Source organism: Hetaerina americana, unplaced genomic scaffold (genome assembly GCF_022747635.1).
Source record: "Hetaerina americana unplaced genomic scaffold, ioHetAmer1.1.p SCAF_5, whole genome shotgun sequence".
Lineage (NCBI taxonomy): Eukaryota > Metazoa > Arthropoda > Insecta > Odonata > Calopterygidae > Hetaerina > Hetaerina americana.
This window is the reverse complement of record NW_027287095.1, coordinates 14,676,415-14,703,068: the sequence shown is the minus strand read 5'-3', so window position 1 is coordinate 14,703,068 and position 26,654 is coordinate 14,676,415. Positions and strand designations below refer to the sequence as shown.

The 26,654-nt window shown below is 35.9% G+C and overlaps 1 protein-coding gene across 1 annotated transcript; it reads right to left on the bottom strand.

The window, feature by feature from the left end:
- Positions 1-547: 547 nt before the first annotated feature.
- Dph2 (Diphthamide biosynthesis 2) lies at positions 548-26,628 on the bottom strand. Its single transcript, XM_071591848.1, has 7 exons — positions 26,230-26,628; positions 26,019-26,131; positions 17,506-17,765; positions 13,026-13,328; positions 6,354-6,592; positions 5,667-5,865; positions 548-3,490 (listed from the first exon to the last, which is right to left on the bottom strand). The coding sequence occupies exons 1-7, from the start codon at positions 26,377-26,379 to the stop codon at positions 3,111-3,113; spliced, it is 1,644 nt and encodes a 547-aa protein (XP_071447949.1). The 5' UTR covers positions 26,380-26,628; the 3' UTR covers positions 548-3,110.
- Positions 26,629-26,654: the final 26 nt, after the last annotated feature.

Below are 26,654 nucleotides of genomic sequence, written 5' to 3'. Positions count from 1 at the left end.
CGATAACCACGCGTTTTGGTAAGAATTTGAGATTCTGTCAGAATGGGAATCAAAATGAGGTCCAAAGTAGAAAATAATGTAATCACCATCGAATCTCCATTACACTAACTTTGAACTTGACATTTGAAATTCACTGTATGATGTGACAATGCACATTTAACCAATATTATATGGATTAACTTTAAGAAAAAACGCCGTTAAGTTCACACTTGGAATCCCCTTGATTTTAAAAATTACATAAATATTTTAAGAAAATATAAAAATGTCAACTTCCAAAATCAAATAACGTATTATTTCCCCTATACTTTTAAAGCAAAGGTGCGTAAAATGTTACATGGCAAGTTGTATTACAGTATAGATGAATGTTTGATGGCAAACTCAAAACGTGAACATAAGCCAAGCTAATAAGGAGGCAATGTATTACAAATAGCTGGTAATTATATTTCCAGGTAGATATTTTTATATATTAAGGAAATAGAATTATAGGTAATGTAGGAATAAAAAAATGCATGGAGGAAATTCAATCATATTTCTGGATGACCTTTATTGTTCCTTTAGTCAAGATTTTAAAGTTATTACCTCTTTCATATAAAGGCCATGTAAAAATAAAATGTATGGATTTACATAATGAAAAATTGTAACAAAAATACTGAATTGAAAACGATAATTATGGTATTCATTAGCCAAATGCCAATTAATAGCAAATGAAACTTACAAACCTCCACATCATGGAACATGACACAATGGTCACCATTAGCCTCCATTTCCAAATTAATTATTTTATAATTGTTATTGATTATTATCATTAACATAAGGATATGGTTTCAAAAAGCAATAGTGGAGATGTTACTAACACATGAAATGACCAGAGAAGAAACAAGATTGAGATAGCTTGAAGTGCACCCTAGCATTAATAGCAAAGAATGTCTGTAGCAGAATGAAGAGCAGGAGGAAAAAGGAAACTCAAAGGAAAGTTTCAATGATAGGGTTAAGATTTCTGTTTGAAAAAGAAATGTAATAAGGAGAGTCCTGTACAAAGAAAGTAGGAAATGAAACATAAACTGGGTTAACTTAGGATCATTGAAACAGGATTATTGAGATAAAAAGCTAAGAGCCACAGTAATTATGAAAGAAGAAAAATAAAAATGTTGAAGGAATTAACCCAACCACTTGAGAAAGATGATAGGGGTAACAAAAAATACTTAATCACATTATTACAGTAATATACCAACATTGTGAGTTAATGAAGGCAATTGACAGAGCAGATAAAATGTTAGCAAGGACCGTGAAGGAAATTGAGGAATAAGGATCTATAAATTTGTATAAAAGTTATTGGGAAAATTTTCAGAAAAATAGTTTTATTTCAGCTATTGTAACAATGCAACAAAATTCTTCACAGTACATCCTTTGAGAATTGACACTTTTGCCAGCAGCTTTTCCATGACTCGAAGGCTCCCCAATAGATGGATTCCGGAAGGTCCTTAAGGGTATACATGCAAGCTTCTTTGGTGGCACTTAGGGTCAATTGGTGGTGTATCCTTTGAGGAAGGATTTCTCTTTTGGGAATAGGAAATGGTATGCTGGTGCCAAGTTGGGACGGTAACCGGGCTGGGGAATCATCGTGATGCCATTGCAGGTCTTTGCAAGCAGACACTCGAGTCTCCTCTTGGTCGTCCCTCAAGACCTTCAGGATGAGTTTATCGCACATCATTCGCATTGCCAAATTTCCAGGGACAATGGTGTGCTTTGTTATCTTATCAATGCCAATACGACCTGCGATCAAGCACACACTTAACTGCCGGTCTGAATTCAGCACTTCATGCACACATCGGGAAAAATTGTTGCTGATAATTTTTATACAAATCCTGTACTTTGGTAGAGCAATAAATACATGTAAGTATGGCCATGAATATCTAACAGAACGTCCATGAAATGATAATACATAGAGAGTGAAGAGAAAAGTACATTCACATGGAAAAAAGTTAATCATACAATCATACCAATAAAGGATGTAAAGGATTTGGTAAAGTTAGCTTTGAAATGATAAAAGGCTGTAGGTATTCACTTTTAAAAAAATTCTGAATGTAATGAGGAAAGAAAAGAGAATCTCTTTTGAATAAATGAACTAATTTGTAGAGTACCACAAGGAAAAAGTAAAAGAAAGACAAGAAGAATCAGTGAGGTAGTTTGATCCATCTCAGTTACAAATGACTCAAAAGCCACTTGAAATAGCAAAACAACAACAGTTCATACAGGATCTTGCTAAAAACAATCAAGTTCCTGCAAGACATCACAAAAAAGTAAACTTCAAATAATCAAACAACATTTTTTTCAACAGTACTTGAGGACAAATGACATTTCCTGAGCTCTAGCAGGAAGGTACCATTGTGCACCTAGATTTTTGGCGATCCCCTAAATTTCACACAGATTATAATACCATTTGTTAATCCAGCAATTTGAGACCACCAAGAATCTGTAATGTAAGAAGATGATAACATCCTTACAAAAAGAGCATCCGTGGACAGAGAAGGCAACAAAAAACTTTCATTGACCCTCACTTGATTCCAGCCAGCCAACACTCACCATGCAACACTTAGTTCTCTGGGAGGATGCACTGACGGTGCACAATGCATTTAAGGACTAAGTCCGAACCCCCTCTCACTCCTAAATATTGATATACAACATTGGCATGTTATCCTGATTCTGCTTGTCACCTGCAGACTTTATTACATTGCCATTTTTTTGTAGACTTTTTTAGCCAGGACTCTTGGTAAAATCTGAGAGTCCTGCTTGCATTGTTTGAACTAAAAAAGCAAGCATCTAAAGTTGTTCCTGGAGAGAACTCAAACCCTGCAAAAGTCCCGAGTGTTATTGACATTGAAGAATAGAGTGTGAAGGGGAAGAGCCCTCCCTTGCTCTTTCAATCTACCTCCACTCCAATCCCCCTGAAATAGCTTGGATAATCTCACTCCCTCTAATACACTCTGAAAACTGACTGTCATTTGCAGGCATAGGCTCCCTTACGTTTTAATTCCAAAATGGCCTTCCAATGGTTAATATTAATGACTTATGAATATAAATTTGATACAACATTTGCTACATTCAGCACTTCATTTTTCTGGTGTTATGATTTGCTCCCTCTCAATGGCCAAAGTTTCTTTCTCAGTTATGTAGCCAGAGGCAGTCCCAATTCTGCCAAGCTGCACAGTAGAGGGTAAAGGGTTCTCTTCTTTGTTCACCTCCAGGCCTTTCCAAGACCTACCAAGCAGGAACTCTCCTCCTCCTCCCAAATGCATCACATCTATCGCCATGTCACTCCGGAGCGCCACATCCACACACACTGCTTCCCCTTGGGCATCCTGCCCACCATCATCATTGCCTGACACACACACTTGACGAATCCTTCCACTCAGCAAAGAAATGTCTGTCTCATTTTGGCCCAGTCTTTGGCTTCTATTAGAATCTCTCTCCTCTGAATAACAAATACCACCTGAAAGTAAAAGACAAAGTATAATTGTCCATTTGAAAAAATAGATATTACACAGGGACACTAAGGCAGAGAGATTTGCCAATATATGACAGGTTAAAGACTAAAAGAAAGTGAATTTTGCTTTATGACTACTAGTTCATATATACCAGGGGGGGGCATAGAAGCTCTCTCAGAGTAGAGCCTCAGAGTATGATATAATTTTTCCCTTCGCCTTATGGAATTGATGAATGTGCATACCATCACTTGTATGATAGTGAATATCAGGATAAGTACAAGTGTCAACTAAATGCAGTAAAATGGGTTATTTGAGTATTTGTTGTAAAAATGAGAGAGACAGAGCAATGAATTAAGCGTGGCCTGCTGTCACCCATTATGGGTGAGTATGAAAAAGTGTGCTTTCCAGGTTTGGACAAATTGAGAAAATGGATGAGCATTGAATCACCAAAGACATATATGAGAGAGGAATAAAGATTTGAGGGAATGGAGAACGCATTCAAAATCATGGTTGAATGTAACTGAAGAGAACAAGGAATATTATATTAGTATGAAAAGCATCAGGAAAAGTTTTGGAAAAATAGATTTATTTCATTCATTAGGGAATCGCCGTGAAGCCTATGCAGGTCTTCATCAGCAGACACTTGACTCTGCCCTTGGTCCTTTGTCAAGATCTTCGGGATGAGTTTACCACAGATCTTTTGCAATGCTTAAGTTTCAGTGATAATGGTGTGCACTGTCATCTTATCAATGCCAATATGATGTGGAATCATGTGGTCACTAAACCGACGGTGTGAATTCAGCACTTCAAGTACACATCGCACGTTGTCAAAAGCCGTCCAGTGCAAGGCTCGTCCTTCACACTGAGGGATCAGTGATTTTTGCGGGCATTGTTATCCGTATGCACAATGCAGCAAGAGCACTGAATCCAAACAATAACTTCAATAGCTTTGGAAACAATCAATAGATCATGATACATGCAAACAACTTTGCACTGATCCGCTAATATTTAAGTAAATGGAAGCAATCCTTACTTTTGCCCTTATGCCTTGTACATCAATCATCTCCTCAGCTAAAACAATTAAATACTACCTCGAATCTGGCAAAAATGTGCCAGATTCAAGATAATATTTCTTCAGAAAGTTGGCATGTAAAAAATTTCATAACCTGAAACTATTCATTTTCTATTAATCAATCAGCCTGTCAGAGAAGTCGGCAGCAACCTGGGCTATTGACAGGAATTACCTAGTACAGTCCCTCAGATACACCTCAAAGGGAACTTGAGGGGACATCAAATTACAATAAAAAAGGGCTTAAGGTCCAAAAAGACAAGTACATTTAAATTATTTTTCATGAAATGTACAATTTTTTTAGAGAACAAGCAAATTCACTCAGGGATTTCACAGATTTATCCAGAATATCATGCCACTTGCTTCTAGATTTGGTAGCCCGAAGGCATTACCTGGGATTTGAACCTGGGACCCTCCAGTCAACAGACAAATAAACTTCACATTGGTCTCACCCATTCAGATTCTGGTAAACTGAATGACAGATAAACAGGGTCTGTGCCAAAAAAAATTCATTGCAGATCAATGCTTCTTGGGAAGAAAAAGAAGTCTGGCAGTGCCACACATATTGTCTGTATGGCAGCTGCTGGGGTAGTGTTGCCTTCTTGTGCTTGGCCAGGTCATGAGGAAGGTGCTGTGAGACGATGCATTGTCATAGTGCAGCCTCCAATTAGCAAAGATCTTCCTTCCTTCCTAACGTGTTGCACTCAATTCCACAGCTTTTTGAAGACTTCCATTTACAGCAAACAGTTCATTGCCTTTCTCTCCCAGTCAAACTCTTTGCGGATAACACCTTTTGAGTCGACAAAGATGATGAGTCTCATTCTACTTATTTTTGGGACAGACCCTGTATACTTGAGATTAAATAATGTAGTGCATACTATGAGTAAAAAGGATATAATTAATAAGAAATAGGCAAGGTTGAATGAACAGCTGCCTGTACTTTGGACTGGAAAACAATGATTATTGCTCCACAACACCTTACAGCATGGCCAATAAATAATCATGGCAATCCTTCATGGTTTTGGAATTTCTTGTGCCATGCTGAATCCTTAGCTTATAAGCTACAATAAACATAGGGATGAATTTTATAAAAGAAATTTGGTGTAACTTGCCTGGTAGAAATTCTCGAAAGTCAGGGATGAAATCCAAGCCAGCCCACTTGTCCCACCTATCTTCCTCATCAACATCATTGGAAGGAACACGAAAGGCAGCCTCAACTTCATATGGTGTCACAACAGGTCTGTGGAATTCACCCCTTATATCTAGCTCACGTGCACATTCAGGACAGGCAATGACAACAAATATATCTACCTACAATTTAAGTAAAAATTGACACATAAAGAACTGAAGGGTCCACAATGCAAAACAACAAAATTGTACATTACATATTGGAAAAACGCACAAGAAAATAAAATTATACAAATGCAAATAAATAAAGTCGCTCTCAGAAAATGTGAATGAGATGAAATTCAATTCCAAAACAATGTTGCAATAAAAATTAGTCATAATATTTCCAGAAATAAAAAATACCCATTCTTCCATAATATTTATCATTGACTACCCTCAGTGTTAACTTCTTACAAATAAAGAATCACCACCCAGTTCATAGTAACCAGGGAGAATCGTTAACTTTTTAATCATTAAGTATAATATAAAGGGTTAGACTAACAATTTCTCAATATTTGGAGAATTCATTTTTTAAATAATAGTATTTTTATAATACATTGCATTATCTCGATTGATTTAATCAAGAACACAAAATAGCACTTTCATAATAATCATCAGTAGAATTCACAAACCTCCAAAAAGTTGGCTAACTTTGGTGGTGTGGGGCGACCAACGGCTAAAAGGTAACATTTTCGTCCTTGCTCACGAATAATGGACATGACACGATTGGCAGAGGCCAGATAGCCCTCCCTTCCTATCGTCCCAATCACTACTCCCACAACACTCGCTTCACGCACTTTCTCTACCAAATATAGCCGCCGTCGTAGAAACCTGTTCTGGTCATCCAATTTCCTTTGCTGTACTGTGAAATCTGAAAATAAATGTGGATATCACACAAAAATAATTGACCAAAGTATTGCATTAACTACTATTAACAACGAATTTTCAATTACTCATATGACTATGCATGAAAGTATTTATATGTATACATCCACATTATTCCAGCCTCCCCGCCAACCCTTTGTTTGTCCATTAGTGTTTCTGTACTTTTACCTGGTATCTAAATGAACATAAATGCAAATGGAATGTCCTACAAAGCAAAATTTGACCAATGCGACACATAAGAGCACAGAAAAACTAGAGCAAGTCCAATGAGAGTTGAACTATTGGAAGAAATCTCTTTCCCTCACCTGATGTTAGCGGGGAGATGTCACTGAAAAATTTTATCTCATAGGTTTCACTATCTTCTGAGCTCTATGCTTCTCGTTTACAGGCATGTTTCATACCTGTCAGCTTATAAGCATATGTGTATATATATATATATATATAATGTTATTACATCATATTACATTAAAAAATAGCATATCCAATGTCATGATACCAATAGTCACTTGGAAGTAACTTAATCCTTTATAGCCTGTTATAATAATGTTTTTCTGGCATTATTTTATTTTAAGCATTCTAGAATAAGACAAGTTTCATTATGATAAGGACAATTTCACTTCTCTTTGAGCAATTTCATAGTTGTTAAACTTACAGTGGAAAGTTGCTTAAAACTTTGAGAAGCATGTAAGTGGTGGGGTTTGATTGCATAACTAGTTAAATATATTACCTGAGAAATACTAAAATATGTGAAAAATAAATCAATTTAAATCTGTAGAAAAAATGAAATTTATAAGTTCTTCCCTATCAGCTCACATGACCCGTGGAAAGGTATTATTTTTTTAAATTGATAATTTTAAAATTTATTGCAAATTATAAGGAAAATTGAATTTGACAAAACAATGAGCACATTGATGGCATCCAATTTTATGACAAAGTAATATTTAAAGGCTTGTGTTCACTTTTGCTTCAGTACATTCAATCTGTGAAAAGCATTACAACATCCCTAGAGATCGATAGGTATGTAGAATAAGGTATAAGTGTATCTACATTGATTACTTTGGCCATTACATAATATAGAGTGAAGAAGAATAGCACATAAATGTACGCATGTGCATATTTTTTACATTTGCTTTACTAGTTGTCTCTTCATTGACTTAGCATTAGGAAGGTATTCCAGATTGTAATTTTTTGATGGAAGTTTATCCCAGAAGAACATGACCGAAGGAAAAGGAATAGAAAGTAACTGGTCTGGAAATTGAAAAATTGTTAAAGAGTAAGGCGAAGACAGTGGATTGAATGAGAGGAGTTGATGATTGCCAGCTATATTTGGGGTGGAAAAATTGTCCAGGGGAAGGGGCTTTTACATTAAATTGATTTGGGAGGAATGAATATGATGAATTCCATTTCTATAGTTACTCTCCAGCCTACGGGGTAAACTTTGGTTCAATAAATTTTGTGGAACTTTTTATTGCATAATTTTCTCAAAATAACAGTCGCACAATACAAGAGCATGCCTGGAGTAATTAATAATTTCATAAGCATCTCATATAGCTTTAAGAGAGTAGATATGCAATACCCTCCAAATTTACGTAGTTGAAAATGTTTGACAAACTTCATATTGGTTTAGCGGCATTTGACACCTCTCCTTTACCAATTGAATTATCTAATCAAATAAGATTTCATCTCAGATGAATGTTGCAAGACTTCAACTCATCATAAAATACAAAGAACAGCTGTGTATATTTTTAAATAATTTGTCTAAAAACAAACCATGGAAACACTGCATTATGAACTACCTATTAATTCATTCAGCAACAATTTGAGTTTATGCATTAATTGAATCCTTAGCATATTGCTTAAAAAAACCAAAAGAAGCAACAAACGCTAACTACCAAGTATTCCTTTGAAAACGCTGATTTCCTTTAATCCCTCTACTTACCTGGCATGGCCACAAGACATCCCAAATACATGCTTGAATAACAAATATGCAACATTAAAATGCTATGCTGCCAGAGTAGCACTCTATTGACAGAATAATACCGCCAGCCATGGTGTACAATGAGGACACATGCATGTTCACAAATGTACAGTGAGTGAGTGACTAGGAGAAAAGTTTGACTATTTTGTGACCAAGGCAAATTTAAACCTTCTAGAATAGGATAGATAAAAATCATCAGCACAGGTTGGGGGCACTCAATAATTTCACCGCAAGAACCAGATGCCCCACCTGCGAGTAGAATGTGAAAGATAACAACCTAGTCAGATCAAGCACCAGGTCTTAAAATGATCCATTCACATCGGATATTATTTCAGCAACTTTAGGAAAATACACACACTATTGATACCAATTACATCACTCATACTGCCAATAATGTTAAAATAAAAAAAAGTTTTTCGGGGCATTGAAATTTGATTGCGAAAGTTCAAATATAGCAAATTGGGTGGGAGGGCAACTTGAGGGATATAAAAAAGACATCTTCGGGGTCATTTCTTTAAGTTAATTGGCTGGTGAGGTTACCACAGTGCCATGGACCGATTCTACTTGACACAACATCCAAGGATTACAGGAGTAAACTATTAACAGAACAACCATTTTGGAAATAGAATACCGTATACCACATGTACATATTTTCCCCAGGCATCCAAAAAAGAATAACAACCATTTTGAACAAGTTAAATGCCGTCCCTCACATCTTTGCCCTTCCCAGAGGTCCCCAGGTTAATGAGTCAATCCTTACCCCTCCACCTGCCACGTTCTGAAGCACAGCACGAGGTCAGAGGGTATTGCTTGCTTGCCCTTCAAAGCCATCAAGCACAAACTTGTGCTCTTCATTGCCCATTCACAAATGCATTGCATTTGCTTCATACACACATGCTGTTCAGTGGCTACACTACAAATCAGCCAGTTATCGTACCTTCCTATTGAACAATGGCTTGGTACAATAGCAATAAATGGGAATATGATGGTACAGCCTTTAAATAAATAAGTGAAATAACACATGTGACAGACTGTGACGATGATTCCACTTTCACTATCTATTTATAATGCTCATCAAGTACTTAGCAAAAATTTTGTCAAAAAATGGTTAGTTACCACGGAAAATAAATACCTTTACTTCCAATAAAAACTATAATCCTTCCAAGTATCAAGTATTAAAACTTTTACCTATATTTTAATCCTTAAAAATGAGGTAGACATTTTAGATGGTTGTGCACAGTAGAATAGTTTAAACTATGACTATAGATAATTGAAGTCAATGCACTGACAACATAGATAAAGATTAAGAAGATGTTGGAAAATTTATATCAACATTGATTCTGTATAAAATCTATTAGTTCTTATATTGTGAATGATTTTTATAAGATTTAAAATGAATTCCATATATGTTACATCACAACTTTTCAAGTGCATGTGCATTTTTTATTTTCTCTTTGCTCTGAAATCATTACTTTTTTATATAACTTTGATTACATAGTATAATGTAAGTACAATTACAGGTATTTAATCGACATGAGAAGTAACACCACTTAGCTAAAAAAAACAGTAAAAACAAATTTCAATTAAAAACTGTCAACACAAGACATTCTTTGTTTTAGGCAAGTCACATTAATAGACTTAAGGAGTGACACAGTAGCAATCTATATTATACATTTTTTGAACAACTAGAGTTTAAAAATACAAATTTTTATCTCAAATTTTAAAATCAAAATGTAAGACAAAAAAGGAGGAATGAAACTCCATGACATCATCAACATAGATTGATGGTTTTATTTCATGTTTATTATGTTTGTATACACTTAAAATAATACACAATTGCATATAATATTGCTACTGCAAAAGACTTGCAACAACATGTACTACACTTAATGACTACAAAAGTAATCACAAACATAAGAATAGAAATTCATGTAAAGCCCATGAATATCTTTAAATGCCAATTATTTCCACTTTATTTATTGAAAAGTAGAGGTCATTGTATATAAAATATGAAATGTGTAAATACAATGTATAAAACAAAAATTTTAAAAATAACTGCTCCAAATAAATATAATTCAATGGCATATACATACATATCCAAATTTGCTGCAATAAAAATTGATTCTCTGAATTACCAATAACACACAGTAATAAGAATAATATTTCATTAACATTTTATAAATGCATAAAAGAAACATTGACATATGTAGAGCAAATGTAAATGCCTCAGCTTGAAAAAATTGTACTAGTAATTAACATTTGAGTTTTCCTGCGTTAACTCTAGCAAAAGCACCATTTGAATAGCATATTAAGCCTATAATTGATGGGAAGTATAACAACAAACATCATTTGCCGTATTAACATACATTACTGTAGTACTTTTTGTCACAAAGACCACATCAATCTAGATGCATTATAAGCTACTGACTTAAATTCCTTCTTTGCACACAATATAATTAAGCAATTGGATGTAAAATCATCAATTCGAAAATTTTAGCAAACTAATGAAGCAAAAAACGCATTCAATGATAAGTCTGAAGCAAAAATGAAAATGGAGGGCATTCACATTTATAGCCATTCCATAGAGAGTAGATTTAAAGGAAGGATAAATGGCATGTCAAAGACACTTAAAGCTTGTTTTCAGGGAAAAGGGCAGGGTGCTAATGTGCCCTTTAAGTAGTAGGACGGCAAATAGGCATGAAAACATTTAGGCCTAACCTCTAGCAGCAGTTTCAGTCCTTGCTGACTACTCAGAAATAAAATTCCGATCAAAAGCGCAACTATAGAAACTACTGAGGCCTATTCTCACCAATGAGATCATCTTTTTACATTCAGTTACGTAATACTTTCTTGTTTTTTACTGCCTATGGCAATTATCACAACAGTAACAACTATCCTATCACTAGTTTTAAAAATCACATCACATATGTTAGGCAATTTACATAATTGACAGAAACTGCCAAAAGGCTAACAAATAAATTCCAAGTAGAAAGTTAAAAAAATAAATTTAAGTACAAAATGGCCGGCCAAATCCATACTCTTAAAAGATATGTACAAATGTTCCTTGTGATATTGGCTTTAGGAGAGATGAGAATAATTTCCCCCAGGTCCTGCTTCACATTATGTACATAGCAAATTTACCACAGAGATTTTCAACTGTTCAACTCCACTACTAAAGACTGCTCAAACTTGGTTTTGATTAAAAATTACCAAGAAGTACATATTCAGAACTAATCTTTTAAGATTGCCGAGATGAAATGATAAATATAATAGTCCATCATTGTATTCTTTTCACTGACCTACAGATGCATAATACCCATTAGGTATATTTTATGTAATATCGAAATATCTCAACAAATATCACTACTTCTTCACTCATCTTCATTTGGTTGAAATCAAAGCCACTAACATCTCTAAGCATCACTTCTCATTAATGGACCAAACCTCTTACCTTTATCAAAAATCTCACAAACATTACTACAAACATGTATCATTTTTTATGACTTCCATCAACAATGAAATATATTGTAATAAAACTTTTTTCGTTGACAGTGAAGACATTAAAATATTTCTTCTAAATGACTCTCATAGAGTATCTTTTCAAAAATAAAATAGGAGCATCCACATTAGTTATTAAAATTCACCCTTAGTCCTCATTCATCTCTCGCATCAACAATCTAGGATGGATGCAATATTTCTATACGATCACAAAGGATTTATTTCATTTGGCATCTCATTCCAAATACTGAAATCTTCAAGTCTTGTGCGTCTATTCTCTCTAAAGGAACGTGTATAGCAAAAGAGCTTATATAAAAATAATGATATCGCTAGTGTTAAAAGTACATAGATTGACTGACACTTTATCAGTTCCTAATTTTTAACACTAAGCAATAAAATAATTAAGCGCATAAAATTCAATAAAAAAATAAAACCTACAAAAATATAAAACTAAGTTGTTTGTAAATCAAATTATCATTTAGAAACTTACTCAATATAATGTAGGCATATTAGGCCACATTGCCGTTTCATGACTGTCATAGATTAACTACAATGCCCCTAGAGCAGCAAATCACCAAATTGCATAGCCTAACACATTTAGAGAGCTTCAATCAGCCTAAGTTAAATATGTCATCATTTAACATTAACACAGAGACACCTTAAAACACACTTAATTTCATCTACTAATAATACCAGCTTCATGAATTTAACTCATCTGAGAAAATGACATGAAATGCACACACCAAGAGAAACATTTCACCTAAGGGAAGCAGAATGTAGCTTAGGAATGCTGCGCAAGAGTAAACGTAGTCAACTAAAGGAAGCGCATGAAGACTAACTTTCATAGAACCATTATTAAATATTAGGCCAAACCATTAGGGCAGAAATGTAATCCCATCATTAACTTATTTGTAACATGCCTTGCATGTGAATCTGACATTACCTCCATCATCTTTGACAAAGCATCGAAAGCAGGGATGGCCCCTTAGAGTAAGTGCAAGGTTGTCCAATGTTATGTTGTCTTCCCCAAAAAAGACTAAAGTCGGGATGATGCGAGGATCTTCGTTCTTGTATGCAATCGGGAGGCAGAAAGAGCGGCCCAGGCAGGTGCAAGAGTGACCCCTCTTGTTACTCAGCTGGCAAAACGGGCCACACTTCTGCAGTCCTTTCTCCAGCCCTGTGTCCACACACAGCTGGCTGATAATCAGAGATGAGAATCTTGTTGACAGAATCTGAATAATTTTTCCTAGAAAAGAAAATAAATGCATAAGTTACAATGCAAAGCTTAAAAATTAAGGCATAATAGACCCAGAACAACTCAAGTGTAGTTTGATTTCTGGGTCCTCATCTGCTTCAATTTTTTTCATTTCTATCGATATATTTTTCTTATTACACTCATATCTATTGCAGAATTTGAACAAAATCTTAATGATCTGACAGAGAAATAGCAATAAATGGAAGCTCTTAAAGATTTTTATCAATTTTTTTGGGATATTTATATGATTTCTGTACTAATAGGAGGTATCCTCAGTTTTCATTAGAAACAGGTTATGTACCTCATGAATATTTCATTCTATTCTAAGACAATGATGTACACTACATTTTATAACATTAAGTAAATGTTGAATTGTAACAAGAAATAATATTGGCATGATATCAATTTAGAGAGAGTAAAATTTTATAAAGTTTAAATTAAAGCACTCGTTATAAAATTCAATCTCAATGATGTGCAGAAAAGCAATTCTTCAAATTATTGAGCCACAAATTTACATCACAGGTGATGCAAATTACATTTTATCTATTTATGTTCAAACAATGACACTAAGTTGCAAAAATTGTAAGTTTCATCCAAATCAGGGGATAAAAATCACTGTTATCTTGGCTCAAATACACTATTAAATAAGCCTGAGGGTCCTCTTTTTATTATAAACAGAGCAAATCTTTCCCACTAAAGTACTCTCCAAACAAAGCAGTTTGAGCAGTGCCCCGGTGACAATTCAGTGATTTTTACTATGAATCTGGCTTCAGTGTTTGCCAATTACATAAACATTCTGGATAGCAGTGCCTTATATAAAATGTTAGCTCTCAAAATATATTAAAAAAAATAATTTAGTCATTGAACACCAATTATTAATACAGCCACTCTTTTCGTACATAAGATCTACAGCCCCCTGTGAAGTACTCATACGTTTTCTTTTTCAAGGTTCATATTATATCCTAATGAGATCACCACAAAAGACAAAGAATCACGAAAATGTAGAAGAATGCACAAAAATTTGGAAAGCAGTAAGTGCAAGAAACCTCCCTATAAACCCTGCCAATACAGAATGGGTATTTTTTCCTTCCATTAAGCCAAACCAGGCTTTATTTAAAATAATGTTCCAACCTGAAAAGAAGGTTAATCTATTTCTCATTCATATTTCAAATACTTTTTAGAAATACGTCACTACAGAACTTGGTCTAGAACTTAAACAGTTTTTGTCTCCTAGCTTGGATATTAGTTTCATTTTGGCAATGAACTGGAAAAACAACATTTCAAAAGTTTAGATTTAGTAATTAATCAAACATTTTATAAGTTAAATTATAGCGTGAATACACCTTTTTATTACCTTGACCGGAATACCATCTATCCCACAAGAATTTTACTTTTTAAGGGGTGGACCCCATTCAAAATCTCTTTCTTGGTGAAAGGATAAAGCATTATGCAGCTCCTTATTGTTTTGGAATTTAGAGAACACATTTTACTATAATGCAAAGGTATAGCTTGCGATATTCAAATGGAAAGTTTATGAAATACTCATTAATATAATTATTTAATGAGTTACGATTACTCATTAAATTTCAACTTTCATTCCTAACAGTTTTGTTTTTTTTTGGCTTGGTTAAGCTCTACCAGTTTTCCTTATTCACCATATCCCATAACTCTATTTTTATTGACCAAATGAGATATTAGGTAACTATAATGTTATTTTCAGAATTTCCACGTAATGTCTCCTAATCGACCCAATAGATCTCAAGAATATTTCAAAGGGCAGGTTTAAACTATACAAGTTTACTTTAAATTACATACATTCCCAAGTTCATGATTACATGTCCTGACAGATACTGTGAACGAATTTTATTGCTATATTTGGGTTGAGAGAAACACAGTTTTAAAGAGAAACAGGCATTGAATATAAGTTTTTAAATAAGATAAGAAATATTTGTATTCGTCACCAGTACAGGGAATTTTACATAATTAATCCTGAGAAATTTTTTTCATTTCTTCAAGAAATGCACAGAAATCATTACTGAAGAAATACATGGAATATCTTTTTTGGATGGGGGTTTGAAATCAGAGATAGTATATGAGGGGCAGTCAAATGAAAACTGAACACCCGCCATAACACACAGTCTGAGCAAAAGGTGGCAACACTGTTGTTACATATTGCTACTGCCATCACAGTGGTAGGAGAACCGCATACTGACAACTCACTGTCCATAAGTGTTGAATCCAAATTGGGACATAGTATTGTGTAACCAAACTAACACATCACTTATTCATGAATAGTCACTATTTGAATCTTTACAAATGCTTTGCAATGTTTTCTCATGGCCAATACCCCTTCAAAACATTCAAATAATTCTATAGTAATAAACCCCAGGGGATCAATTAATACATGAAATCATCAGGTTCTTACAGAAGTTTACCCTATTTCTACTTCTGATATCTTACTGATACTTTTTTTTTAACAAATGAATAATGTTAAGTTTCTTCTTGCAGAGCATTTTTCCGCATTGAATCATTAACTCAAAAACATAACCGGATGATCTGGCTGCTCAGGATTAGCTTTATGATTAGGGGCAGTATGGAGCAGGATAGGAGTAGGAGCACTTTCATGCATCCTCACTGCTCATTGTCACAGGTTCCACCCTGAGACTCTGCCTGTTGTTCCCTTCCATTCCATCTTCAAAAAGAAAATTTTTCAATGTCAGCACCATCATGCAACTCCTTTTGTAGCGCATAGTAATCAACAAATTTAAAAAATGCACTCTTTGTATACAAAGCTGCTAACTTTTCAAAGGCAAAATTTTAGTTTTTATATCTTATTGAGAGAAAATTAAGAATTCTTTCACTATGCACGTCTATTATACATGCAACGTTCCCATGAAAAATCCAAACTCGGCATCCAATCCAAATTTTTCACTAAGTACTTCTTATGGGCTGGGAAATATGGTATGTTATTTGGCAAAATCAGCAGACACTATTTGGTGTAGTGTTGGCCATTTTGTGCAACTTCTGCATTACAACATTACTTTCTACCATTAAGACTACGTTCATATGTGTCATTTCTGTACTGCATTCATACTTTTCCAGTGATGTGCGTGAAACCATGCCCTATCGTGAGTTGACTTTATGAGAAAATGGCCAATCCTTCAGGGATTCTATCCATTGAAATGATTAATCTTAAAATCTCCCACCTATAATCCTGGTCTATTGACTAATATATCCTACAATTTACTGCAAGCTCTTCTGTCCTGTGACCATTAAAATGTTTCTTTTTAAAATCCCTTTACGAGAACAAAATGGTTTTCATTACTTTAAGGGACCTCAAAGAAGAAAATTAATGGGCTGTAATCTATGTCATATATTAATGCATATTACTGAATACACACTGATTTATCCATGTGCAATTAGCCCCGTACCAGCGGGGATTCCTAGCATAGAGCGGAAAACCTTACTGGAAGAGGATACATAGTGTCCACTGCCTTTTGAAGATTTAAGTGCTCTCAATTAAATAGCATCATTTCATTCTTTTCTCATAGCAATTAGGTGAGTGTATGCCATGCTAAGGGTATAATATATTACCTAAGCTGTAATTCAGGTCAGAAATCCCCGTCAAACCAAACAAAGGCTTAGCTTGCCTATGATGTTGAAAATATATAATGAAATTAATACTTTTGAGATAATGTAAACATTGCAAGAGCATGGCAGCAGAGTGATCCATGAGGGTTTTACGGTGACTGGAGGACAAAGGTTCCTATCTTGAGTGTCTCCTTGGGACACTAAGCTTCACCCAGGCTGTGTAGTATTTTCATGCACCACTTCTTCCAGGGACTCTGCAGGCCACACAGGCTTAAGTGCAAATTCCACAGGCCATATAGGACTTGGCACAAGATAAACTCTAGCCTCACCTACATCTTTAGGTTAAAAACAGAGACTAATTCAAAAAAGCCTCTATTTATACACAGCTGGAAACATGCTGCTTCTGATACAGGTCATGTAATTATCAATATAACTAATATAAATGTTTATTGCAATGCAAATAAGTGTAGTTATTGACTCCCTGTTAAACTTCTGCTCTATCTTTAATAAAAATAATTATGCAGGACAAAATCTAAGATTACAGTAGAATTAGTAAATGAATGACTAGGATACTTACTCATCAATGATGCCACAGATATATCATAGGCCAAGAGCAGCGTGATAGATGGATTATCAAAAACCGCTTCAAATGCCTCCAGAAGACCACCACAATCTTCACGGTCGAGCAAATTCATGAAACTCACGCCAAAATCACTGAGCAGCGGAGTGAAGACATGAAGCACAGGCAATTTCTCCGTAGGGCTGAGGCAGGAGCGGCCAAAGTGAATGACCGCATCACAACCAGCATGCGCAGCGGCGACCTCATCCACACAGCAGCTGAAAAATTCAAAAAGCTTTCATCAAGCCTCCTTTTCGCATTCTCTTTGCTCGCACATGGGGTCGCGAGGAACGTATGCTTAAACACAATGAAAAAGAACACACAAACACAGTCCAAAATTTTCATTGGCACGACCAACTTCTTCTGCAAACAAAGGGAATTGAGGAAAAGGATGAAAAAGAGGATGGTGGACAGGAGGGGAGGGTGGAATGGGATTGAGATGGAAAGGTCTACGAGAGGAGGGGGAATGAATAATTCAGCAGGGTGGGGAGATTAATGTCTGATACGTATTAATTCCATGGTAATCAAGGAGTCTAAGATGCACCCTGGCTCTAGTGTCTTTAGTTTGAGTGCTGGGTGCCAAAGGGTGGGAGGGATGCTAAAACGGTGTCACTATAGCATTTGCTAAGGGGGGTGTTCTGATGGGAAGTGAGCCTTAGGCTTGGAAGCATCGCACAATGGGAAGAATGTTTGCAAGAAGCACAGTGATTAAGACACTTGTGTCTCAGGCTTATTTATGGGGAATTTTTCTATATTGCAGGAAATGGTAAAAACAGCATTTCACAATTTATTAACACACGGTCATGGAAATATGGTATATGTATATACTATGAGTATAGCATGGATGGTATGGATTGAAAGTATTGGGAACAATTTTTCCTGAAATGACTTTAGGCGCAGGCTTAGTGATGGGGGACTGACATTTGCCAAGCGCCAATCACCTGCGAGCATTCATTCAGGCTAGATCATGTTTTTAGTGAACCCCTGTAGAGTGACTTGGTTCATGTGCAGTATTTAAGAGGCAGAAGCTCTTCAAAGATGACTGAGATAGTTTGGAGGATGAACCCCACTCTGTATGGCCGTCGAAGTCAAGAACCGACAACAGTGTGCAACAACTCGATCAACAACAATTGTTTCCTGACGTGTGCGTGAAGTGCTGAATTCAGACCATTGGTTAAGTAAGCACATGATCACATATCATATTGGCATTGATAAGATGACAGTGCACAACATTATCACTGAAAATTTGGCAATGCGAAAGATCAGCGCTAAACTTGTCCTACATCAATACTTCACAACCTGAAGGCAAAAAATGCAAAAAATACTACGACATTAAAAGAAGAAGAAAAGAAAATGTTTTTCCATGAGGACAATGCACTGCTCTTTGGCAGTCTCCATGGCTAAAATTCATGAATTGCACTTTGAATTGGTTGAACACTCTTCGTATTCCTCTCTCCATTTCTGACCATTAGAATTTTCCCTGTTTCGTAACCTTAAAGTTTTGCTTGGAGGACAGAGATTTTCTTGGATGAGGAGGTCAATGCAAAAATAAACTCGTATTTTGTAGAGAAAGATGTCATCAAGAGGTGAAGTGTATTTAGCAGGGTAAAAAAGTTCAGTGCATCGCTGAAAAAAGCATATCAACTTAAAAGAAGACTGTGTTGAAATATACAAATAAATTTGAAGAAAAAATATCTTGTTCATTTGTTAGGTCAGAAACTATTCAGATTACCCACATAGAGACAAGACGAAGGTTCTCGTGCTCCTGCAAGTTGGAGGCTGGGGTACATGTAGCTAGTTTGGTTTGTGAGTTTAAATTAATAAAATAATAAGTTATTTCCTATTTGAAAAAGAAAAAGGATAAAATAATGATACCATATATTAAAGGGGTATTGTTGAGGGAAAATCTTTAAAGAGAAATGCAAGGATAATGTAAAAGCAGTTTTTATTTTGGAAGATGTCCCACTTCTTCCATTGACAAATTGCAGAGCAGGATTAGTAAGATTTAGGATGCTTTCCTTTGCCCCTAAATACAACTCCATTCTTTCTGATGATGGGCGAAGGAGTGATTATTGCAGAGGAGATTGATTTCCACACCATGAGATTTGAACCATCAGGGAATTTTGGAGGTTTAATTGGAAATGCCATTAACTATTAGATGCTGAGGACTTGGTATGTCGACGAAGGTGATCTGGGTTCAAAAACATTTGCAGAATAAGGAATATCTGATAGTGTGTTGGCAGTGGGAAATCATCTTTGGATTCTGAAGAGTCGGCTAAAAAATATCAGTTTGGGAGGGCCTGGACACTATTATAAATTTTATAGATGAAACGTTAGGCACAGATATGCAACAATATTATAAATAACAATTTCAACATTTGACAACTCTACAGGAGACTGCAATTCACAAGCAAATCCAAAACAGCAAGCAAAGTAAAATAAGGAGCTCTTTCAAAACATTCATATTCACACTTTTTGGGACAGACATTTTACTACACAATCACAAATTCAATTCTTCACTATGATGAGTCGCTTAACTATAGACTTTTCTCATCAAATTCTTCCCACACAGCTCAATGCAACTGGGTGCCTAACTCGAAAGAATGAGGAGGGTACATGTATTGTCTTCCATGCCAATGATGAGGGAGTCTTATTTCCATCTTCTGAGCCTTACTGGCATTATTATTATGCTATTTTACATTTATAGTCGTTGAAAATTCGGTAAAAGGAAAATGAATTCCTGTATTTGGAGAATAATCAGAAATTACATGCAAAGGAAAGAATGATTTGCACTAATTACCCTTCAAAGGAAAGTAACCATTGCTACCTCTGTGAGGAATTTTAATTGCCAATCATCCAGTACAAGTTTTCATTAATTACAGTGGAGCCTCACTTAATGAGAACCTTGCATATCGAGTAATGTTTTTAACAAGAGATGAGTAAAGGCATTTTTCCCAGAATGATTGCACACCTTTTATATCAGTTTATCTTTAGCACGTGTTCTGCTCACATCTTAGTATTGCTAGCGAAGACACATTTTTCCAAACTTATGTCCAGACATATTATTTGTGATTTTTTGGGCAAAGAATAAAAATAACCTTAGAAATGAAAAGTCAAATCATTAAAAACCAACAACAAGGTGTGAGTGTGGCTGGTCTAGTATGCACATCAACAATCAGTTGACATCAACATCTTGCATTTTCCACAAGAATAAGGACAAAATTAAGGAGATAGATTCTTCAAAGAGAGTAACAAGAATATCTACAGGCACGTATTCTTAACAAAGTTGAAAAGTTACTTTTCATATAGATAAAGGAAAAACAATTGCAATGCGACACTATAAATGAGAATATCCTTTGTGAGAAGAGGATAGTGATTTTTGCCAAACTTGTTAGAAGATGTCAGGTTCATTAACGGCAGAGGAAGTATTTAAGGGAAGCCGTGTGTGGCTCGAGAAGTTTACCAGAAGAACTGGCATTCACAAAATTGTGAGGCATGGAGAAGCAGCAAGTTTGAAGTCAAAGGCAACAGAGAACCTATCAGTGACTACAAGAAATTGTAGATTCTGAGGCTCACCAGCCGAAAAAGGTTTTAAACTGTGACTACACGGGTATCATCTGAATAAGATACTGGAGGGACCTTATACTTCTATAAGTAACAGTAGAAGAGACTGCATTGCATGGCCACACGCCTATGAAAGGTCATCTCACACTGTGCAAATGCAAGCGGTGACTTAGAAATTGAACCCATCCTTGTTTACCAGCCCAAAATAGTAGGAAACATGTGATGTGAAGGTCATGGGTAAGCAAGGGAAACTGTAGCAGTTGTATGGGAGGTGACCTACAGGTAAAGTCATTTGTGCTATTAGGGAAGGATGGGAAAGGAGGAAGGATTGCCTGAATGGCTTTAAGTTTTCCCAAAATTTATTTTTGAAACTATAACATTGGTGTTAAAATGCTCCTACGATAAAATATTTTTCTTCCACTTTTGAGGTTTAAAGACCATCAAGATTCTGTCCTTATATTTGAGTTTGATTCTAATAATTTATTTTAATTATAAAGTCATTCAGCTCAAATTTTTAATGCTGGTGCACACCATTTCATGTTTTTGAGAATCCTTGTCCATGGCTGGACTTAATTTTCAGCATTTCTAAGACTCATGGGCAATAATTACTTTTGAAATAATTTCTAAATTCTAAAGCACAGCAGTCCAATGGAGAGACCTCTGATTTACTGACCAGAAGGCCTGGGTTCGGTTTCATATGAAGCCCCTGGGCACCCACAGCTTCTATATCTATATGGTAACTTCCCTCTTCAACTATGTTGTGTGGTAGGGTTGATTATACAGGGTGCGTTCCGAAAGTAATGCAATTGAATTTTCTGTGCCCCTCCTATTGGTCGGAGTGTGATCGAACCACTTGGAGTTGGTGGGGGGGACATTAAAGCCTTGCTGCAAAACCGGTCTCAGTGCTCTCCAAGCTATGGAAGCAGCAGGGTATCAGTTATTGTAAACCTCTGCACGCCACCATGCCACGAAAAAAAAGGAATTGATAATCGAGCAATGTTATGAGATTAAGTTTTGCTCTAAACTCAAAACATTTCTTAAGCAGACCACCAAAAAGATTCGAGAGGCTTATAAGGACTCTGCTTCGCCCTTTTCACAAGTTTTGAGGCAGTAAAACACCTTTTAAGGAGGGCCAGAAAGAGTTTCACGACAAACAAAGTTCTGGGCAACCGTCAACCAGCGAAACCGACAACAATACGGCTTGTGCTCGACAATTGCTGGACTGTGACCATCAATTGAGTATCAAGACAGTCGCCAATGAACTGAATTTGTCATCTATTGTTGTATTTTGCATTGTTACTGAAAATTCAGCGATGAGGAAAATGTGCGCCAAGCTCGTATCCAAGACCTTGTGAGAGGTCCCCAAAGATGCCTTCCAGGGCACATAACAATCATGGCAGTGTCGCTGGAAAAAATGAGCAGATGCCCAAGGACAGTACTTTGAAGAATTTTAAGTGTTTGAGCAAATCTGTTCAATAGTTACTTTAGAAGAAGAATTGTACTTCTTCCGGAACACACCCTGCACACTAAACATGCGACATCAAAAAATATTTCACAATCTTTATTTATTTTTAATAACAATATATTTCTTTAATATATTGGGTTTGCTTTGTACAGAGTGGAAAAATAGCGATTAAAGTAAGATGATAGGCATTGATTGTACGTAGACTTTTGAAATGTGGGTGTGGAGAAGGTGAAGCAAACCGAAAGGAAAACAAATGATGAACTGTAAGAGGGGAGTGTTCGGAGAAATCATAAGGAGACAGGAACAATGGACGCAGAGCTCTCCACAGTAAAATCCCATTTGTTATACGTGGAATTTGCATTATTTGCAATCAATGTGATGTGTCTCAAAAATGTTTCAAACGAGTCTTTTAGGAACCAATAAAATTATCATTATCATATACACAAATAAAAATATATATTTATTTATAGATAAATGCATGTGTTTAGGGAAAAGGGAAAGAAACACATATGGATGACTACGAGACCCATACATTTCTTTAGTTACTACCTTCTGCTCTCTATACTTTAAACTCCATTCCTTTCATCTGCCCCACTTACCCAACATATCATCCATCCATGCCTCCTACATCATCATGCCGACCCATTTAACATCCTCCGACTATTCCTCTAAATATTTTATTTGTAGAAGACTTAACTGAGAACTGAAGCCATCAGCCTTGGCCTAACCTCTTTGTGAATACTTCATCTGATATTACTAACATATTCCACATATGTGCCAACTAGTGTGGCCGTTATCTTTCAAAATATTACTAGTATGAACTGTTTCTGTTATAATGTTAAGCTATCCTCCATTAATACTTCATCTACATCTACATCAATACCCTGCGAGCCACCAAAAAGGTGTGTGGCTGGGGGTGCAGCACCAGGAGGTAAGGGTAAGGGATGAGGGGGTTAGGGTTTTTCAAATGGATGGGGTAAGGTGGGGGGAACCTGCAAAAAACAATTATAAATTTTCTAGTATAATCATGCGCAGTCGCTACCTTGTAGGTTAATACTTATTATGTCGAGCTGACTAGTGGGGGATTTCAATTAAATGCATTCTGGTCTCTCATTGTTCTTGGAAAAAATGACCATTTAAACCCGTCAGTCTTGCAGCCTATCTCTCTAATCTTATATTCGTGATCCCTCCGCCCGTAATACGTTGTGGTTTGTATTATGTTCTTGATGTCATTGGAAAAGGACCCATCTTTAAATGTTTTTAAGTTTAATCTATACTGTAAACGCCGCTGTGTAAGGGAATCCCAGCCTAAATTTTCTAGCAAAGTATTTACCCTACTGCATTGGTCAACACAATTTTTGACAAATCCAGCCCTCATCCGCTGAACTTGACCCCATTCTGAAATCAAATTTATCTCTCGAGGATCCCATATACTGGCAGCATACTCTAGGCAGGGCCTGACTAGGGCAAGAAAACATGACTTTTTGACATGTCATGTTTTGAAAACATGACATTCCTTGACTTTTTCGTCACATTTCCCCAGCACTCTTTTTACAAATCCCAATTTTTAATTAGAACGACTGCATATTTCTTGTATGTGCTTTCCCCAAGACAGATCGTGATTAATTGTTACACCCAAGTATTTAAAGGAATCTACCCTTGCGATTTCTGTTTGTTTCACTTGGTAACTAAATGGGGGAGTGCTACCCTTTCCCCAAAAATGTATTACTACGCATTTTTTCAAATTTAATTCCAATTGCCATATATCGCACCAAGTCTGAATTGCATTTAGGTCATTTGCTAACGTAACTCTGTCTTTGCGACTTCAATGTTCCCATAAATCACCGCATTGTCAGCAAAAAGATGGAGCCTGCTATTAACCACGGTGCTGAGGTCATTCATGTAAATAAGAAACAACAGGGGGCTTATGACACTTCCCTGTGGTACACCCGATGTGACCTTGACAGCATCGGATGATACACCGTCCAGGACGACTGTTTGGACGCGATTTTTTAAAAATTGTCTAATCCAGCATATACTATTCTCGTGTATTCCATAAGTTTCCAACTTCACGAGTAACTTGCAATGAGGGACTTTATTAAAAGCTTTTTTAAAATCTAGGAATACCACATCAACTGGAATAGTACTTTCACCAGAATGCATTATATCATGAACAAAGAGTGCGAGTTGAGTTTTACAGGATCTACCTTTACGGAACCCCTAGAACCCTTACTTAAATAACCTAGCCAGATTTATGAGAATCTTCTCACGAATTTAGCATCATCTTTATCCCACATTCCTTACAATGACCTAGCAATGAGCTCATAAAAGACTACAATCCCATAGCTGACTGTTTAGTTATGATCTAAGCATACACCAAAGAGACTGACTTCAACCAAAGTCTTTACGTATGAGCTGCTCAAGGAAAATATCACATTATTTTCCGATCATTTGACATGATTATGGGGGAAAAAATGATCATTATACTTCAGTAAAATCATATTTCTAATAACCATGGTAAAGTCATTTGGGGGATACAAGAAACTGTTAGCGGGTGGAAGCGCAGGAATTTAACTAGATGGGATTTATGGAGATATTTCTTTTAAAATTTTTAAGTGCAACACCTTAAAATCCTATCCTATTTTAACTGCATTCCCTCCATATCCTATTTTAAATGGAAATAGCACTGCTAAACTCAATTAACCATCAGCCGACTTCCAATATTTTTTATTTCTTTCAACTAGGTAAATCATCTGGTTGGACCCTTGCACTGGGGTATTTGGACGCAACATAACCTCCAAAACCGATTATTTCGTTCTACGGTTTTTACTGATACCACGAGCTTACATATTCTACTACTTGTAGGATTTACTACAACTAGGTCAAATCACTGCTTTAAAATTGCTTATCGAGAGCCCAAGTAACCTAATTTTGAATTTTTTTAATAAATGTACTTAAGTATACATGGCTTCACAATAGCGAGGGAATGAGATTTTTTCGAGAGTTCAAAGTTGAAGTTGGTATGCATATTATCATTTTGGGAGTGATGACAATACTCGAGCACATATTTCAACGTTCAACAGCTGTCAACCCGAACCACTGCGATCGAAAGGGAACAGGGAAATCTTCTAAAGGCGTCCACCACATTTGATGATTAATTGCCTTATTTTAGAGATAATATTTACCTATTTGGTGTGTTAACAAAATTAGGTTTATTGATGGCCAAAAAATATTAACATATAACAATACCACTGATAATGTGGTCACTGAATGCAGGCAAAATTAATAATGAAACAAAACTATGGATGAAAAAATATCGTTTCGAAAGTTGTCAGCCGCAATAGTTGATCACGGACCTATAATTGGTCATCTTAACACCTTTAGGGGAAATATATTGACACTGACTAATACTTCAACAGGTCTTTTACATTGTATATCTTACCTGCCATATGTAGAGTCCCCCAAGATGTACACTTTCTTGCCAATTATACTCTCGATCATGCGGGCAATATTTGCTGAGTCGCCTAGCATTTCATCGGGAAATTGAAGAGCAACCTGAAATTAACGAAATAGAGGTAATGGAAAATAATATCGTTTGCTTTAAAGGTGACGCCATTATTGTGATCAAGTACACATAAGACGAACGTACTTACCTTCTCAACTTTTTTGCGCTTCATCCACGTAATGCATTTATCAATCTCATAAACGGTATTAATTTTGTCTTGAGGAGTTGAGATTGTCTTCTTCGATTCGGCATCTCGTTTGCTAGTATTCGTTTCGCTGCTGCTAATAGCGGATGACATTACGGTGGAGTGTAAGAGCGCAATACAAGTATGAATATCAGCGAAATATAAATAGCAGCAATAGCTGAGCGCGCTCTAGTACCAGAATTCCAAAATATACTGATATCAACAAAAGACTCGATGATACATTATTTGAACGGCAGAAAATATAATTAGGTTCCGAAAGTTAAACTAAACTAAAATCCTCTTGTGATTTCTGTTAAAAATACTAATTAGAAAACCAACCCACGAGCGAATCCCTCCAATCACCATCGAACGAATTTCATCTTTTATTT